Below are 18,151 nucleotides of genomic sequence, written 5' to 3' on the forward strand. Positions count from 1 at the left end.
CACTTCAAGCACTGCTGCTGGTTGCCAGTGCTCATTACAAGCTGCTCCTTGGAAACAGAAGAGTCTTTTCAGCATGACCACCATCTCGGGGAGGAAACCCCAGCGAGGTGAGGGGAAGGCTTCAGGTGGGAATCTTTGCCTTTATACTCGTCAGTGCACTTAAGGGAAAGGGAAGAGATTGAAGGTGTCCAAGATTCTTCCATGTTAGAACATCTTTACTGCAGCATCGACCTCAGGAATGATTTCCTTCAGCTGGTTCCACTGCTCTGCAGACAGGGCAATCCCTAGAGAGAGCAGGAGAGGCTTCAGAGGAGGCAGGGGTTGAGCATCAGTTTCCTTTCAACTGCCCAAGGGAAACAATGCCAACTCCAGCTCTGTTTAAATGAACTGCTAACAAGAAATCACTTGTGTGGCTTAAACCCTCAAGAACTGGCTCCTTCTGAGGTCCAGCAGAGATCTTGATGTGCTGGCCCTCTCCCTTACAAAGCCAATGCAGCACTGGAATCCTGGTGTGTGGTCCAGCCAGATGTCAACTTGTTCCTTGGTTCAGAATCACATGAAAGAAGTGGGGCCAGAGCTTTATTAAATTCTCTAGATAAAGATCAAGGCCCAAGAGCTCTTGTGAAAGCAGAGGCAGTATTTCACTGAAAACCACCATTTCTCCATCCTCTCTGTTTGAACTGACAGATCTCTTACATTGAGGGTGTGCTTTTTCCAGCCTGGAAGGAGTCCATAAGGCTCCTTTCCCTCCCTTCTCCCAATAGCACAGAAAAGCTGGAGGGCTTTACTTCCCATTTGCATTACAGGCTACGCAGTTCTCTCTAAGGGAGCAATTTAGACTTGTAACTTCTCCAAAGGAAATTCATTTCTGGAAGGAAAACCACGCTCAGTGAGTAGGAAGCAATTCGAGCTGAAGCAAATTTGCCTGCCCTGACACCCAAACCTCTAGCGAGGACCAAAAGGTTCATTAGGAAAGCCCACATCAACCCTGCCTTTGTCAGGCACAACACCCAGGGTAGGTGAAGGGAGACCAGAGCCTGAGAACTATGAGGCAAGTGTCAAAGTTCCAAAGCAAAAGGCCTAAGTTGAGCCTTAACTCCTCAGCTCCAGAGGAGAATGTGTCTTCCCAGTACTTCCATCACCTCCTCACGTAGTGCTGCCTCTATAGCACATCACCACCCAGCTCGCCTAAAGGATAAGGTACACTTAACACAGCAGCACTGGAGCGTCCTGGGAGGGACCTAGAAGGGTCTTATCCTTCCTGTCCCTACCTCAATTGGGAAGAGCGGATTTACTTCTGGGGGGGTTCTCCCTGCCATTATAAGGGAAAACACCCAAAACATCACCAGTACCTTTCCTCCCTGGCTTCATGCCACCATCCTTGTCAGCGTAGAACTCCCTGATGTCCACCAGGACCTTCCCCTTGAAGCAGGACACTCGGACATAGCGCATGTGCCCAATCTGCAGGGACACAGAGCCCGTGTTAAACCTGGCCAAGCCACATGGGCCACTCAAGAGCAGTCAAAGGACCCCAGCTGCCACCCTCGCTATGGGAATGCTCTGTTCCAAGGCGAGGAGGTAGAGGAAAGGTGGATATAAAGAGATGGAGGAAAAGCAGCTCCCTGCCCTCCATACCTGGAACATGGCCCCCTCCTCACCACCTTGTCCCATTGGGGTTTCTATCACCTTTGAAGACTCGGCCTCTGTTTTCAGCTTTTTCTCTGCCTTCAAAGCCGCTTCCTTCTTTCTTTTCTAGACAGAGAGATCACCGGTTTGAAGAGTGGGGTGAGGAGCCGCAGGCGGGCACTACCCGAGCCTCCACAGCCCACAGGGTACCAGTCACACACTGCCGGTGCGCAGGCCAAAGGGCCGCTACCTTTTCCTTCTGGTCGCTCTCCAAGCTGTTCGTCCCCATCAAATCCTTGCCTTTGGGCATCCTATGGGGAAGAACCGTGCGTCCACACGGGTCAGAGACACCGAGAGCGGCCGGGGAGCCTCGGGGGAGGTCGGGCCCAACCTGCCCGACCACGACCCTGCCGGTACCTGCCTGAACGCTGCCTGCAACGAGCAACCGCCCCGCCGCCCTCTCAAAGACCCAAGCCCCGCCCTCCCCGCCGCCGCTCCGCCAATCCCGAGGCTCCCTGCTCTTCCCGCCAAGCCAACGCCTCCTCCAGCCGGCCAATGGCGGCCGCGCTGCCCGCCCCGCCCCGCCTCCTCAGGGCCGGGCCGTGAGGGGAGCGGGCTCTCGCTATGGCCGCCCTTCCTCTCTGCAACCCGGCCTAGTGCAAGGTGCGTGGCAAAGGCTTGGAGCTGGATGGGCTTTGAGGTCCCTTCCAACCATTCCATGACTGCTGTGTTTTACAGGACGCAGGGAACACACCTCACGCAATGCTTCTAATATGAACAAACAGCTTCTAAGCGTTCCAAGAGTCATTTATAACGGCAGAGGCACAATGATCCGGCGCTAGCTTCTCAGGCAGCTTGCTGAAGCTTTCTTGCATAGAAACTTTAACTGCTTCCAAGCAGCACAAAACGTTGGGATAAATGGGAATTGGCTCACCTCAGGGGGCTGGAATCTTGCTCAGGGTCTCTAAATGGGTTCTATCATACTATTTGGCTTTGGACTCTATAGAAGGGCTGATGTAAGCCAATAGGGTGAAAATCCATGTTTATCCCTTCAAATCAGTCCAGGAGATTCCAGGGCTTTGGGAGTTTCCAGCAGGAACCAGTTCTCCACCCAAATCTGTTCATCAAACCTACTCATCATGTGGTTTATTGGGGTTATTTTCCAAGGGAGGAAAGGGACAAATGAAGAAGGGAAGGAAAAACGTGAAAATACTTAAATATTATTACATTTATAGTCAGAAAAAAGGAAAATAATCATAGGTCAATCAACTGCATTGGATTTTCTATTAAATAGTCACTCAATATACACTTGTTCTTTAGGACACACAAGAGAGAAATAATAGAGGCACCACTGCCAGAGACATCAACTCTTGGTTCCCGAGTTGCAGCTCTTCCAGATGATCACCATGGAGCTGCCATGCAAGAATTCCAAATGGAAATGAAACAGATCAACCTGGAGCCCAAACCTGAACCCCCCCCAAGGCTCAACCCGCAGGGACAGCGAGGAGCAGCCCCATCATTTCAGATCAGTTCAACCAAGACTGAATGGCTCTTCAATGGAAAACCCACTTTGTGCTACGAACACGAGGGTGGGTGATTTCAAACCACCCCCACCCCAATTTGGGGTGGTTTGAAGCGTTCTGGAGAGGTCGTGGTGATGCCTTCAGGCACAGGGAGCGGGATACCCGGTTCTGCTTTGGCTTCAGGGGCTTTCCTCTTCACAGTACAAGAGTAGGGAGTTCCTATTGCGCAGTAGCACTTACTTCAGAGCAACAAAGCAGCGGCTTGTTTGGGAGATGGACTACAACAGTCCAAGCTACCCGCACACAGTCCCCACTAGTGCTTGTGAGGGTGGGAGTGGGCAGAAGGAACAGCTTCAGTGCTTAAACCTGTTGGAAAAGCAGGGTTTTGGAGGTGCAGACTTCGACAGCACCAGGGCAGCAGGTAACATCAGGCAGATAGCAAAGCCCAGGGGTTTCTGGCTAGAAGCATCCACTGCCAGTCACTCGTGTGCATGCGGACATATGCTTTCCATGCTTCTTCCTTACATGCCATGGAAACTCCTGGGCAAAAAGGCTCAGTAAAAACAGGGGCAACAAGAACCAGCTACACGGAGCTCTGCTGCAGTGTTGTGAGCTCTTATTTCACCAGAACAGAGGTTGTATTTCTGCTTTTGTGGCTCATGGCAGTGGCAGAACCGAGCAATGCGCTGCACTATGGCTCAGCACCCTTCTCCTTGGGTTTTCCAAACCTAGCAGAATAGCAGGGTCCATTTACAAGCTTCGCTGTCAGCTTCCCGAAGGAAGCAGCACTGGGGGAATGGAGTTCGCTCTGCTCTGGCTATGAGAAAGCTGGAATTTGATGGGAGCGGAGAGTATTTCAATGCCCATGCATTTGGACCGAAAGCAGAAACCCTTTTCCATAGTAAAAACTACTTTCTCTAGCAGCCAGCTACACAAAGGGCATCCAGATTACAGGACAAATCGTGCTGGAGAACATGATGTGCCCCTCAGGTTTATGAACTCCCCTCTGCCTCTTTCAACCTTTCATTTAAAGGGCTGCCACTGGCTCCAGGGCCTGCATCATGAATGTGAACAGTTCCCTGTCGAGATCTGCTTTAATGCTACAACCCTGACAGAGACAGAGCTGTTATCACATTGCCTTGGTGGAAGCCTTCAACTCTGAGCTTCAACTTCAGATGACAATTCTTGAGCAACCAAGCCTGATCTTTGAACAACATTTGGCTCTCCAGCCAGAAGCAGCAGCAAAGTTAAACTCAGCCTTGCTCAAGGATAAAAGTAATAGTGTGTGTTCCAAAAGATGCTCTCTTAGGTGTTGTTCTAGAAAGAGCCATGTTTAAAATGACATTCATAGAACTCCTTTTTGAGGTTTGTTTTGCTTTTTAATGGCTAAAGGGACCTGCCTCCCTCCATACACACTGGGGGCAGCACATGAAAGGACAGCAACAAGCACTTTGGGAACGTGCAGGCCAGGAACAGTGTTTCCAAAACTAGTAAGAGCTGAAAAACAGGAAATGAGACCCTGAGATGCAGATGAACATGGGAACCACCCCCCCCCCCCCAAAATCCAGACCCCATCTGGAAGTGAAAGCTGAGGAATGGAAAGTGAAGGGATTACAGACCAGAGCTCAGCAGGAGCTGGGTTGCTCTTGTTATTAACATGACCAGTTCATTTAAATACATGGAACAGCACAGAACAGGGTCCCGCAGCAGCTGGAACTGTAGAACACCTCTTCAAAACCAAGCCAGAGGTTAGTACAGAGCAATGGCAGCCATGAACTGCTCAAGGACCAGAGAAACCAAGTATGCACAATGCATCTTCCACTGGAGGCAGGAGAGAATCTGCCCTGGCACAAACCCTACTGCAAGGAACCTGCTTGACCAATCTTCCCTCATCCTGCCAGTAACAGCGGAGATCAGTTCCAGTGCAGCTCCTTGAAAGGAGGGAGTTATTGCACAGTCTAATTGCTCAACACACCCTCCTAAAGGCAGGCCTGGAAGATAAGGAAGAGGTGCCATAAGAAACCATGCTAATAGTATTCTCTTTAATTTCATGTGCACTTCGTTTTGGTTTAAACAACTGCTCTGAGTCCTGTTTGCTGGGCAGAGGTTATACATCACTCTACTCTGTAGTTTCCAAGTATGACATGTGTGTCCATGAAGGTGCTGGACTCGGTTTTACACTCACAGAAGCTGCTCAGAACCAGCCAGTGTTGGATCAACCTGCAGACCTCCTGATGTCTCTGAGCCTCTCCCTTGCCAAAAGCAAAGGAAACCAGACATGGTGCAAGGCAGGGGAAGAAGGTGAAGAAAAGCACTTCAAAGGTGCACAAGAGTTAAAATGTCAGGTTCTTTCTGCCTTCCTCCCCTCTACAGAGGGGCAAAGAGGAGACAGAGGAAGAAAATCAGCAGGATTCAATGGAAGGCAGAAAAAGTTCCTGATGGGCTCACCGATGGCTCAGTGTTGCTGTCTGGGTGCTGTCTCGGGGCTTCACTGCTGCTTGGTTTTAAGGGATAATCTCTGTATCATCCTGTAAAGGAGACCGAAGTGCTGGGAACAGAAGGAAAATAAGTAACCATCAGTCCTTATCGATACTCATAAAATGACTGTGTTCTACAGAGAGGCAAGAGGCACAAACTGAACGTGAGGAAGAACCTCTTTACAGTGAGGGGGACTGAGCGCCGGTACAGGGTGCCCAGAGAGGTTGTGGAGTCTCCTTCCCTGGACGTATTCAGGAGACATCTGAGCTGAGCAGGGAGATTGGACTGGATGACCCTCCCAACCTCAACCATGCTGTGTTGTGGAAGCTTACTAGAAGGCTTAACTCAATCCTACTGGGCAAATGCAACACCTTGTCCACATCATACAGAGCACTCTCACCCTGAGGACAGGGTGCACTTGGTGAAACAGGAGGAGTTATTACAACAAAGGCAGGTACTTGGAGCTGTACAGCAGTGTTTGTGCTCGTCTCACCCCCCTGGAGATGATGCAAGCACTTGATAAAGTCTTCCTATTTTCGGATGCAGTTCTGTTCCTTCTGGAGGGGAACTAATATGGCAAGAGATGCCCTTCAGGTACTCAGAACACATCCACATCAAAGAGCCATTCTGGACTACTGCTTTTAGAATGGGGTCGCATTACTGTTCCAACTGTGGTGCTGGGAGGGTGTGAGCACCAGTTACGGCAGCTAATGTGACTTGTGAGGAAACTACTACACCCATTTCCTGCTTCTCCCCCCTTACCTGCACTGCCACATAGGCAACCCCAAGATAGGCAGCAATGCAGACAGCCAGGAGCAGGTCAAAGATTGCTGGCTTGACCCTGTGATAAAGAAAGAACACCTGAAATTGCTACAGCTACAGAGGGAGGCAACAGCTCCCCACATCCAAGGGAGCTCCATACCTGTATGCATTCATCACCTGCTTCAGCTGGTCATAGAACACAAACTCAGGGTCCCTGTGGAAAGAAGAAACCCTTCAGGTTGTACAACGCATCTCAACACTGCAGCAAGGACAGCCCAAGCCTCATTCCCAAGGAGTTCATCCAGCCAGAACCAGGGAAACGTGACCACCTGTATTCCAGTTTTGAACTGGTTTTAGTTGTGAAGTCTTTCCCTTCCTACCATCAGAGGCCCGAGGGTACAATTCACACCATGCTGTTCAGCTGTCTCAGAGCAGCCCATGGAAGATGCTTCACCATGGTCATTAAACTGCTTCAACCCCAGCAGGATTGCCTCCTTGCAATTAAAGTTTTCCAGGGGACCTGAGTCTTTCCCTGCATCCCGAGGAAAGCAGCAATCAAGAGTGGGAAGCAAGGAACCAAAACAAGCTCTTCACACAAAGGGAGCTGCTGGGACTTGTTCCTGTGGTGTGAGGATGAGAAAGAGCTTTCTTTGGGACAACAGAGAGCATGAACCAAAGCTGACAGGAGAGAAGGAAGGACCAATCACTTCCAGCTCCATGCCAAGAAGCTGGACACAAAAGCATTGGAGGGGGAAGCCAATGTGCATTCCCTGGCTGGTTCTTTCACTCCTGGTCTTACCTTTTGTCTGCCTTTACATGATGCTGTTTGACATCCTTCAGGTAGCGACCCATATAATATTCTAAGGTGTTGAGGAAGGTGCTGTCTTTATCAATGAGCTGCGCAGCCCTGGGCTGACTGCTCAGCCAGTCCATCACTGATTCCAGCTGCTCCTGCTGGATCTGCTGCAGGAAAACACCACCAAAGCAAAAGGAGTCAAGCACCGAGACCAGGGCCCCTCTCATAGATCCTTGATTCCTTCTTCCCACAAACAAAAACTCTGCTCACCATCTGGTCCGTGAAGATCTGCAGATCTGCAGGTGCTCCCTGCAAGGGAATAAAAACCCTTGGTGGAGGGCACCTGCTTGGGCAGGACAAATGTGGCAGACAGCCCAATGGGCAGCTCTTACCTTGTCTGTTAGGTTGTAGATGACCCTTGTCAAAGCCTCAGCAATGATCCTGGTATTCCTCGTTAGTGCCTTAGTGTCTACTCGTGACCTAAAGCAGAAGAAGGGGATTATGGACTTGTAGATGGCATCAGCTTCCTCTAGAACCCCCCTTTCCCACTGCAGCAATCCAGAGCCCATCTCCCAGTGGTTTTTCACCCATCAGCACAGCCGCAGCAGTGCTGAGGCTGGACGTGAGGTGGTCTCTCACCTCCTGTCCATGATGCTGTTGCGCCGGCTGTCCCGGTGGCTCTCCAGGTGGGAGATGGTGAAGGCGGGCAAGCGGCGGATGGCGAAGCGCTCGTGCTCCCACGCCAGCATGTCCTCAGCCAAGTTTATCTTCTTGTGCACCATGGAGAACTTGACCTCTGGGAACTGGCTGGCAACAACCTGAGGCAAAGGACAAGCCATCCAGGGTGTCACTGCCCACTGCACAGTCCCATCTCACACTGCCCAGACGCAGCTGTTTTGTGTTCCAGAAGATAAATACACTTCCACCTCTAAGGTGCAGTTACTGCCATTAAAAAGTTGGTTTAACGTCAGAAAAGAAGTGGTGAATGCTCTAACCATGGCAGTGCTCAAGGCCAGGTTGGACAGAGCCTTGGGTGACATGGTCTAGTGTGAGTAGCAGGGGGGTTGGACCTGGATGATCTTAAGGTCCTTTCCAACCCCAACCAGTCTGGGATTCTATGAGAAAGCTGGTTTAGTGTCACTACAGAGGAACCTTTGCAAGCAGCAAGCCATAAGGAAGTGCAGTAAAAAATGCAGATCTAGTCTGCTTCACCTGGGACTGTGGCACAAGGATTTGTCTGCACTTCAAACCAACACCACATGAAATCCCCCAATGGCACAACTCCTCCTTCATTCCTTCCTCTCTTGGAGAGCTGCAGCTTCCCATGGTAAGTCCCAAATTCCCCATCTACCTAAAATGCTTCTCATTACCATCTCCAGCTCCCTCAGAAACGCATGCTGCAAGGTGCCCTCCTTGGGAGGCTTGGAGACATGGAGGTGGAGGCTGTTGCCTCTGCCCAGAGTATCAAGGCAGAGAACAAACGCTACGTTGTCCTGCAGCAGGCTGGAATCTGGAAGAGACAAATCCAAACCCTCATTGCTCTGCTTTGGGCTGGGATTTCCATCCCCAAAAAGCAAGGAGATTCCCCCAGGAGGGTTGATATTCCAGTTAACACCATCATATTAAGAGGCCTTGCTAGAGAACACACAGCCCCTTCCTCACCAGTGTGATCCAAATTGTCTTCCAGCCACCGCTTGGTTCCTTGATAATTAAACTTTCCACCTCCAGATGCAAAGAACAACAAGTTGTACCTGCAGGTCAGAGAGGACAGGAGAGTGTTAGCACGTCACACTCCACACTACAGGACTCAGCCTGGGTCACTGAAGCAGGAAGAGGGCAGGTTCTCACCCCGCGTGCGTACGTCTGTAGGTGTAGAGCCGGGAGAAGAGCCGGGCGAGTTCCAGCAGCACCGAGATCCCGCTGCCGTTGGAGTCAGCTCCATGTGACAGCCACTGCAGGACAAAGGGAGACAAGGTGACAACCCTACACTGACCCTTGTAGCACAACAGCCTTCGGGATAGCCCACCACGTCTTTCTTTAAGGCCAAGAAAACCCCCAGGGGCAGAGGCCATATGGGAGCTGCAGGAAGGAAAGATACTCACTGGAGCCACTCCGAAAGAATCATAGTGGGCAACTATCACAACGGTGGGCAGGTCTTCTCCACCCAGCCCCGTCAGCCTTCCCTGCAGAGGAGAGAGGTCAGTGTCGCCCAGCATCACCTCCTGTCCCCTGTACAAAGACTTCTACACTCACGCTGAGCCTGAAGCAGCCTCTGTTCCGAGGACTTCAGATACTTCTCTGGCTGAGAACCCCCCTCACTTCCCCTATGAGCCCAAATGAAGCCCTATCAGAAGGTGGCATCCCACCAGTGTTGCAGTTTGAACCCATCCACAACTCACCTCCACGCTGGGGATGAGCCAGTCATTGATGGCTTTGCTCTGAGCCCCGCTGGTCACCATCTGGAAGCCATTGGCAGTTGCTGTGTGCAGCAGGACTAGAACAAACCAGACAGAAATGTGCCCCTGGGGAAGCTTCATCCCTTACTTCCATCACTTCGAGCTTTGGAGAGGCCTCCTTCAAATCATCTAAGCCCTCTCACTTGCTGCTTGTGCACTGACATGGAATCCTGGTGACCAAGCACTTCCATTCTGTCCTCAAATCCCAGCATTTTGAGCTGGCTAAACCAAACTCCAGCAATCCTGAAGTTCATCACAAGCAGCAGGTCACTAAGATAGAGCAGTTCTTTACAAGAGAATACATGGACGCACTGAACTGACCTGTGGACAGACAAAAAGCTTCCCAAACCCCATCACACTGTAGTCATTTAACATCATCAATGCTGGTTTTAACCTGAGTTTTGCTTTCTCTCTCACTTGCAAGAGCGTGAAGCTGAGAACTCAGCTCCACGCAGCTATATTTCTAAACTCAGCCAGGTAATACTCTAATACTGTCTTATACTGTGTTTTAATTCCATTAAACCTCAAAGTGCTTTAATAAAGACAGAACATGAAGGCAACAGACCACTGGATCATGGTGCATGACACAACAGACTGCTCTCAGAGGTGGGCCCAGGCCCGTCCTTCCTCTAAACCTTTCGCACTTGTTAGAACTCACCTTCTGCAGCCGAGGCAGAGCCCTGCGAGGCAGAAGCAGCCCGGGTTTGCTCATAGATAGACAGCAGCTCTTCATCTTCCACCGCAAAATAGACTGGCACGATGGTTTCCATCGCGAGCATCTCCGGCTCGATCTCCATGAATTGCTGAGGGTTGAAAGGAGACAGAGACTCAGCAGCCGCTAAAGGTGCAGGAGAGCAGAGCAAAATGAGCCTCCAAAGCAGAGAAAGCCAAGCTTGAAATTAGAGCACGTGCACTAAACCAGGAGCTTTCAGTCCTGCAGCAACCCAAACGTCTCCCCCCTCCCTCCACTCCATCTCCCACGGGAAGAGAAAGGGAACCTGGTGGTTTTTACCCTGACGACATCCTGTGGGACAGAGGAGATGGCTCGGGGCAGGATGATGACCACAGCACCCGCGGACTGGCGCAGAGCTTTCTGGTACTGCTCATAGGAGAAATCCACCAGGCGCATCATGACGCAGCGGCGGCTCAGCACGTCCGCCTCGACCGTGCGCGCCTCCGTGTTGAGCACCGCGCTCCTGGTGCCTGCAGGACAGCAGCAAGAGCCCTGCTAAGAGATTCCAGCCCAGCCCATTCACACACCACTCTCAGAGCCAGTGTGATGAGTGTCTGAGCAGCCAGGACCTGCAGAGAGCCAAGCGTGTCCCTTCCCCTTCATCCAAGAAGGGGCAGAGATCTGGGGGTTTGCCTTGCATCCATCTGTGCAGCCACGTCCTGCCAGACTCACCTTCCTCCAGCACTACACAGCCTCCCCCAAGGTTCCTCTCCACCACAACCACACAGGCTGTCCTGGCTCAAGCACTGAGATGTTTCCGTGCAGCCTGCTTCGAAATGCTCCCTCTCTCCTGCTCTCAGTCCCAGCATATCAAATCCCCCACATGCAAACGCAATCCTCTGGGAAAGCAACAGCCTGGAGGCTTTCCAGCAGCTCCAGCACTCTCCAAGAGCAGACCACAAGGACATCTTGTATAAATAGAATCAGAGAACGGCTTGGAAAGGACCTTAAAGCTCCAACCCCTGCCACGGGCAGGGACCCCTTCCACTGGAGCAGCTTGCTCCAAGCCCCTGTGTCCAACCTGGCCTTGAGCACTGCCAGGGATGGGGCAGCCACAGCTTCTCTGGGCACCCTGGGCCAGCGCCTCAGCACCCTCACAGGGAAGAGCTTCTGCCTAAGAGCTCATCTCAGTCTCCCCTCTGGCAGGTTAAAGCCATTCCCCTTGGCCTGTCCCTACAGGCCCTTGTCCCAAGCCCCTCTCCAGGTTTCCTGCAGCCCCTCTGGGCACTGGAGCTGCTCTAAGGTCTCCCCTTAAGGAGCCTTCCCTTCTCCAGGCTGACCCAGCTCAGCTCTCTCAACCACGATCTAACACCACACAAGGAGATGGCAGCACACCCACAAGAGCATCTGCCTGGGACCCAGCGAGGCTCTCAACAACGTGGAGGTACCTCCAGGAGAGTCAGGAACCACGCTTGGCTCTGGGTTAGCGAGTGCAGGAGGAGGAGGCTGAGAGCTCCAGCACTTCAATGATTCACAGAACAGGTTTGACTGTAAGGAAGGTGTTGCACAACCAGCAATAGAACGGAGGAGCTGGAGGTCACCCGTAGCATAAAGGAGGAGCTGTAGAAGGACAGACTCCCAAATGGAGATGCTGCTAGAGCCTGAAGAGCAAAGAAGCCATTGACTTGCCGTTGAGGGCTTAAAGGGAGGAGAACAGAAACGAGCTCAGCCCCAAGCTCCCCAACGTGCCACAGAGCTGCGGAGTGAACCCCACACGCAGGAGCCTCCAGTGCACAGCGGGGGCCTCGGCCACCCCCGGGTCACCCTGCGGGGCCCCCTCCTGCTCCCGCTGAGCCTCGGCTTTGCCCGACGGGGCCCGGCTGCGGCTTCCCCGCGGCCTGGGCTTGGCTGCCCCCGGCTTCGCGGCCTCCGCTGGGCCTCTCCCCGGGCTCGGGGCTCTTCGCGGGTCGCCACCACCGCTGAAGGGGAAGGAGGGAGGGAGAGAGGAAGGGACGGAGGGAAGAGGGGGTTGGACCTCCCGGAGGCCTGAGCCCGGTGTCTCACCGTAGGGCTGCCCGCCCAGCTCGTACTGCTGCATGCGGTACACGGTGAACTCGTGCGCGGCCTCCGCGGCGGGCGGCGGGCCCAGCAGCAGCAGCAGCACGGCGGGCACGAAGAGCAGGAAGCTCAGCGGCAGGCACGAGGCCTTCAGCACCGACTCCAGCACCTCACCCGCCTCCTCCAGCATCGCCGCGGCACCGGCCCCACCGCTGCGGCCCCGCTCCTCCGGCCACGCAGGGCACGCACGGCACGCACCGCCCCGCGGGCTGCTGGGAGTTGTAGTTCGCGGCACCGCCGCAAGGGACGCTGGGAGTTGTAGGCGCCGCCGTTCGTGCTCCCGGCGGGGCTGCAGGGGGCGCTCCGACGGGCGTCCACCGGGCCCCCCCCCCCGGTCACGGCCCCGTTGCTCCCCCCCCCGGCCGGGCATGGAGGGCGCTGCCGGTGCCGGTCCCCCCGGCGCGGCCCCGCGGGCCATGAATGAGCGCTCGGCCGCGGCTGTTCCAGCAGCTCCGTTTATTGGGGAGAACCGGGAGCTGCCCGGTGCCGCGGGGGCTCCGAGCTCCTCCCGCGGCTCCCGGTTCACACTGGGTGTGGGAATGGGGAAGGGGAGAGCGGGAATGCGAGGCACGAGCCGGGCTCCATCGGATCCTGGGGCTGGTCTGGAGCTTCCCACGTGTCCCACGGGCTCCTCGGGAGCTGCTCAGCCGCGGCCCCAAAGCGAAGGGCTCCAAGCGGGGGCAAAGCCACCGCGGAGCAGGTCCTCGGCTGCCGTGTCCGTGCCCATTGGCCCATGGAGCCGCAGGAACTCGGGATCTCCCGTGCTCCATGGAAGGGGCAGAGGCGTCAGTGGGGCAGGGGAGGGGGGACCCGTGTGTGACTGCTGTGAGCTGCAGCTCCTGAGCTACCTCCTCTGCTTCTTCCAGCCCATCGGGAGGTGGAGACCCCCCAGAACATCTCCGGTGCGACCCCTTCCTCCGGACGTGCCAGGATCAGACCCTTCCCTCCCCTGGAGGAGCCTGCGGCCGCTCCGCCCCACTGCGGCCCCTGGGTGATGATGACTCTTGCAGTGAGTGCTGCAAACACCGGCATGGGGAAAGGGATCATCCCCAGAACAGGGTCCACTTCCAACGCCCGTGGCCTTCACTCCCACCCCACCGGCGCCGTACCCCAGGCTGAAGCGACTGGAAAGCCAACAACCGGGATGGAGCCGCGCTCGGTCAACCCAACTTGGTCAACCCGAGCTGCCTGTGTTGGCCTCAGTCGGGCCAGGCCCAGCAACGGGAGGTCCTGGTGGGCTGCGGGGCACCTCCTGCTCGCCCTCAGAGGCTGGGGAGGTTGCTCATCATGCTGGAGTTACTGGAGAGCGGAGCCCGGGGCCGGGCGCTGGCGGCGCTGCGGAAGCTCTCCCGGTACCGCAGGGAGCTCTCGGTGGATGAACCCGAGTTGATGTCTGTGATGACCAAGCAGCTCCCGGGCTCGCAAAGGCCAAGGCGGACACAGCAGCAGCACAGGAGGCTCCCCACGGCGCGGCGAACCTCCACGCTGCGCAGGGAGTAAATGACGGGGTTCACCGCCGAGTTCAGCATGGCCAGAGCCAAGGTCCAGTCCAGGCTGTGGAGGTGGGAGCAGCTCCGAGGCTCGCAGAAGACATCCAAGAGCAGCAGGACAAAGAGGGGGCTCCAGCAGATGATGAAGGCCCCCAGGATCATCAGCACGGTCTTGAGCAAGCGCAGGGACCGCTTGCGGCTGTGCCTCGAGCTGCTTTGCCTCGAGCTGGCCTGGACCAGCTGGAAGATGGAGATGTAGAGGCCAAGGATGCCCAGGAGGATGATGCTGAACATGACCACGGAGAAAAGGATGTAGTTCTTGGAGTAGAGAGGCAGGAGGACGGAGCAGGCGCTCAAGTGGCACAGGCAGTTCCAGCCCAGCAGCGGGAGCAGCCCGATGACGAAGGCCAAGAGCCAGCAGCACACAATGAGGCCACGTAAGCGCAGGGTCTTGCTGGCTTCGTTCTCAGCGATGGGCCTCACCATGGCACTGTAGCGCTCGATGGCCGTCACCAGCAAGCTGAAGGTGGAGGCGGCCAGCGCCATGAAGAGGGTTCCTTCCCGCAGGAACCAGAGCTGGGGGGAGAGCTGGAAGGTTTTGCTGCCCGAGAGGCAGAGGTTGGACAGGTAGGCAGCCCCGGCCAGCAGGTCGCTCAGCGTGATGCTGGCGATGCAGGAGTAGACCCAGCGGCGTGCTCGCAGGCACCGCAGGATGGCCAAGAGCACCAGCAGGTTCTCCAGGATGATGATGCAGCTGACAATGGCGAACGCCGTGCGGATGAGCCCCGTGCCCTCGTCCCCGGCCTGCCTGTTGCTCAGCTTGCCCGTGAAGTTGTAGTGCTGCAGGATGATGTTCACGTTCCTCATGGCAGCCAGCTCCAGGCAGGAGCTTTTCCTGTCGAGCAGCTCAAGTCTGAGCTCGGGATACTGAGCAGAGCCAAGGGGAAGGGAGCGATTCGGCAGCCAGCTCCGCTCCGGACCATCCATCCTCTGAGCCTTGGGATGCAGGATGGGCCAAGAGCCTCTGCTTGAGGGCTGGAGGCACCAGGGGGCTGTGGCTGGACCACGCTGATCCCAGCAGCTCTGTGCAGCGTGGAGATGCGAGCCAGAGCCCTGCCTGCCCGCAGCACTGCAAGGGAAGGGGAGAGGAGGGTGAGCTGTTTTGTAAGCCCAGGCATGAGCATGGGCTTCCTGTTGTTTAATAGAGTTTCCTGACGTGAGGCACAGGACTGACATCGTCTCTAACATCATTGTTTGTGGCTGTTCTCAGCTTTGCTCGGCTCGGGAAGGTGGGACAGGAGTGAAATGATGTGGCAGGAACCGCTTTGAGGCAGGGCACGCTGGGTTGATGGGGAAACACCTGCACGGGGTTGGGCTGCTCAACAAAGCCACTAAGAGCACGCAGAGACACCAAGAGCTCGGCCTTTGGTGCCATTCAATTCACCCCTGAGCCCGGCAGGGAGCAACTGCCCCTTCACCACCCATGGGATGTACCCAAGGCACATCCTTATCCAGGCTCCTCATGGGCCCAGCTCCTCCCTCAGGACGCATCCATCCACATCCTGCCCTGTCCATGCAGCAAGTCCAGGCAGCCCAGGGCCATAGGAACCAGCGGTCAGAGCCCTGCAGCCTCCACCAGCACCTTTCCAAGCACCCACCAGCGATGGGGCAGGAGCTTCTCTCCATCCAGGACAGGGAAGCAGAGGCACAAAGCTGCTGCCTCTTGCTGCAGTGCAGCCTGATGTGATTGAACATCAAAGTCCATCACTGACCCTGTGCCTGCAAAACTCCACCTGAGAGGAAGCCCTGCAAGATGCTGCTCCCAACACAACGCTTGCATCCTCCTGCTGCACTCACCAGTGGTGACCGGCCGAGGCTCCTGCTTACCCAGCGAGGTCCTGCAGCTCCCCAGATGTGTGTCTATGGCCCGGCAGGGAGCAGGCAGTGAGGAGGCTCCTTGTGCAAAACAAGAGAGAGTTCTACCTACCCCAGTGGGAAAGGGGAAGTTACAACATCAGCATCAACCACATCCCTGTGCAGGGGGACCCCACCCAGGGCAACTGCACAGAGAAAACACCGCCCAAGCACCTTGAGCTCAGGTTAAAGCTGGGGCTGCTTCCTGCTCTCACCCCCCCGAAGCCATGGAGCCATGGTCCCCAAGTGGAGAGCAAAGAGAATCATGGAATGGGTTGGGTTGGAAGGGACCTTAAAGCTCCTCCAGCTCCAACCCCTGCCATGGGGACCCCTTCCACTGGAGCAGCTTGCTCCAAGCCCCTGTGTCCAACCTGGCCTTGAGCACTGCCAGGGATGGGGCAGCCACAGCTCCTCTGGGCAGCCTGCACAGCACTGGGGGCAGAAGGGTCAATGTGACCCTTGCACCTCAGCCCTGTTTCAGGCTGTGCTGATGGGGCTGCTCAGCACAGCCCAAAGGATGCAGGGATGGAGCCACTCGCCCTGCCAGGGCCCAAGGAGCTGCTCGAGCTGTTGGCAGCACGTAAGCAACTCAGGAAGGAGAAATCAGACAAGAACCAGCTCCTTGTCAGGGACATCAGCGGGGCGCGTGTGGGGGCAAACCAGAGAACCCCAGCCTGGGTTGGGTGGAAGGGACCTTAAAGCTCATCCAGCTCCAACCCTTGCCACGGGCAGGGACCCCTTTCCGTATAGCAGAGTGCTCCAAGCCCCCTCCAAGCCAGCCTTGGCCACCACTGCTCCCATCAAAACCGAGGTGCCCCCAGCCACATGAGGGGGTTCCTGTTGTCGAGCAGCAGCTCCCTGCCCCTCTCTATCTGCACAGACGCAGATCTTGGTGCTTCTCCTCTGCTGCTCTTCCTTTGAGATGCAGGGGCAGGGGCAGGACACCCCCTCCTGCAACGCTTCGCAGCGCTCGCCTTCAGATCAGGGCCGTGATCTGCTTCAGACATAGTGCTGAGTGCTGGGCGTGGGGGGACCACAGCAGGCAGGGGGGGGGGAGCCTGGGTGCTGAGCCAGGGGCTGTAGCAACACAAGTCCTGGAGCCCTCCAATGCAGGGTCCTGCCAACGGGGAGGGAAAAGCACCTTGTGTCCATAGCTGCAGGCCAGGACAGCTCGAGAAGAACCCGGAGCATCCCATCCCTCCCATCGGCTCAGGACCGTGGGGACCGTGAGCAGATATGGGGGGCAAAAGCAGCAGCTACCAAGAGGAGATAACACATTGATGACTTGGTTGAGGTTTTCCTGCTGTGCTGCTGCTCGGGCCCGATTAGAGCTTGTCTTTCATTCTGATTAAACAGAGCTCCGGGATGAACCCCCCTGTGTGGCTCTGCCTGGGGGCTCATGGACCAGGGCTCCCACCCCATCCTGGCCCCACTGTGCAGCCCCAACCTCAGCCGAAGCATCCCTGCACCTATGGTGGATGTTGTTGTGCCCCAGGAAGGGTGGAGCTGGGTTGGTTTGAAGCCCATCCTGGCACTTGGCTGGTTTCATTTCATAGATCAGAGAATCCCAGCCTGGGTTGGGTTGGAAGGGACCTTAAAGCTCCTCCAGCTCCAACCCCTGCCACGGGCAGGGACCCCTTCCACTGGAGCAGCTTGCTCCAAGCCCCTGTGTCCAACCTGGCCTTGAACACTGCCAGGGATGGGGCAGCCACAGCTTCTCTGGGCACCCTGGGCCAGCGCCTCAGCACCCTCACAGGGAAGAGCTTCTGCCTAAGAGCTCAGCTCAGTCTCCCCTCGGGCAGGTTCAAGCCATTCCCCTTGGCCTGTCCCTACAGGCCCTTGTCCCAAGCCCCTCTCCAGGTTTCCTGCAGCCCCTTTAGGCACTGGAGCTGCTCTCAGGTCTCCCCTTCAGGAGCCTTCTCTTCTCCAGGCTGCCCCAGCCCAGCTCTCTCAGCCTGGCTCCAGAGCAGAGCTGCTCCAGCCCTCGCAGCAGCTCCGTGGCCTCGCTCCAGCAGCTCCACGTCCCTCTGGTGCTGCTGCCCCAGCGCCGGACGAGTTCATGCAGGGACACAAGGGAGGAACCGGCCCTCGCCCAGGAAATGGGCTCCGGGTAAACAAGGGGGGGGCTCTGTTGGGACCCCGGGTGTGGTGCCAAAGGAAACCAGCCTGAGCCCAGCCCCTCCCTGTGCTTGGCGCTGCCGGGGCAGGGGCACCGCGCGTGGTGGCAGCGATGCCGGTGCTGCTGCAGGGCGCGGAGAGCATCAGCCCGGGTGCCGCGCACCACTTCCTCCTCCTCCTGCTTCTCCCTCCCTGTT

The 18,151-nt window shown here is 56.0% G+C and overlaps 3 protein-coding genes across 7 annotated transcripts; all 3 read right to left on the minus strand.

The window, feature by feature from the left end:
• Positions 1 to 104: 104 nt before the first annotated feature.
• Positions 105 to 2,809, minus strand: LOC308229922 (activated RNA polymerase II transcriptional coactivator p15-like). The gene is made up of 5 exons (XM_080634279.1): positions 2,561 to 2,809; positions 1,877 to 1,937; positions 1,636 to 1,752; positions 1,353 to 1,461; positions 105 to 284 (listed from the first exon to the last, which is right to left on the minus strand). The coding sequence occupies exons 2-5, from the start codon at positions 1,934 to 1,936 to the stop codon at positions 205 to 207; spliced, it is 366 nt and encodes a 121-aa protein (XP_080490405.1). The 5' UTR covers position 1,937; positions 2,561 to 2,809; the 3' UTR covers positions 105 to 204.
• Positions 2,810 to 3,002: 193 nt separating this feature from the next.
• NCLN (nicalin) lies at positions 3,003 to 12,603 on the minus strand. 5 transcript variants are annotated; one of them, XM_080634273.1, is made up of 16 exons: positions 12,379 to 12,603; positions 10,654 to 10,844; positions 10,300 to 10,444; positions 9,585 to 9,679; positions 9,288 to 9,368; positions 9,034 to 9,137; positions 8,848 to 8,936; positions 8,556 to 8,695; positions 7,825 to 8,003; positions 7,578 to 7,665; positions 7,456 to 7,494; positions 7,189 to 7,352; positions 6,550 to 6,603; positions 6,390 to 6,468; positions 5,598 to 5,697; positions 3,003 to 3,515 (listed from the first exon to the last, which is right to left on the minus strand). In XM_080634273.1, exons 1-15 carry the CDS (start codon positions 12,560 to 12,562, stop codon positions 5,638 to 5,640), a joined length of 1,692 nt encoding a protein of 563 aa, XP_080490399.1. In that variant the 5' UTR covers positions 12,563 to 12,603; the 3' UTR covers positions 3,003 to 3,515; positions 5,598 to 5,637. The 5 variants fall into 5 exon arrangements, with proteins under 5 accessions (XP_080490399.1, XP_080490400.1, XP_080490398.1 ...); XM_080634274.1 differs by lacking the exon at positions 3,003 to 3,515 and adding an exon at positions 4,733 to 5,401; XM_080634272.1 differs by lacking the exon at positions 3,003 to 3,515 and adding an exon at positions 4,733 to 5,463.
• Positions 12,604 to 13,148: 545 nt separating this feature from the next.
• On the minus strand, positions 13,149 to 15,872 carry S1PR4 (sphingosine-1-phosphate receptor 4). The gene is made up of 2 exons (XM_080634074.1): positions 15,780 to 15,872; positions 13,149 to 15,051 (listed from the first exon to the last, which is right to left on the minus strand). The coding sequence occupies exon 2, from the start codon at positions 14,907 to 14,909 to the stop codon at positions 13,695 to 13,697; it is 1,215 nt and encodes a 404-aa protein (XP_080490200.1). The 5' UTR covers positions 14,910 to 15,051; positions 15,780 to 15,872; the 3' UTR covers positions 13,149 to 13,694.
• Between the last annotated feature and the right edge of the window lie 2,279 nt (positions 15,873 to 18,151).

The sequence above is a fragment of the Psittacula echo genome (genome assembly GCF_963264785.1).
Source record: "Psittacula echo genome assembly, chromosome: 24".
Lineage (NCBI taxonomy): Eukaryota > Metazoa > Chordata > Aves > Psittaciformes > Psittacidae > Psittacula > Psittacula echo.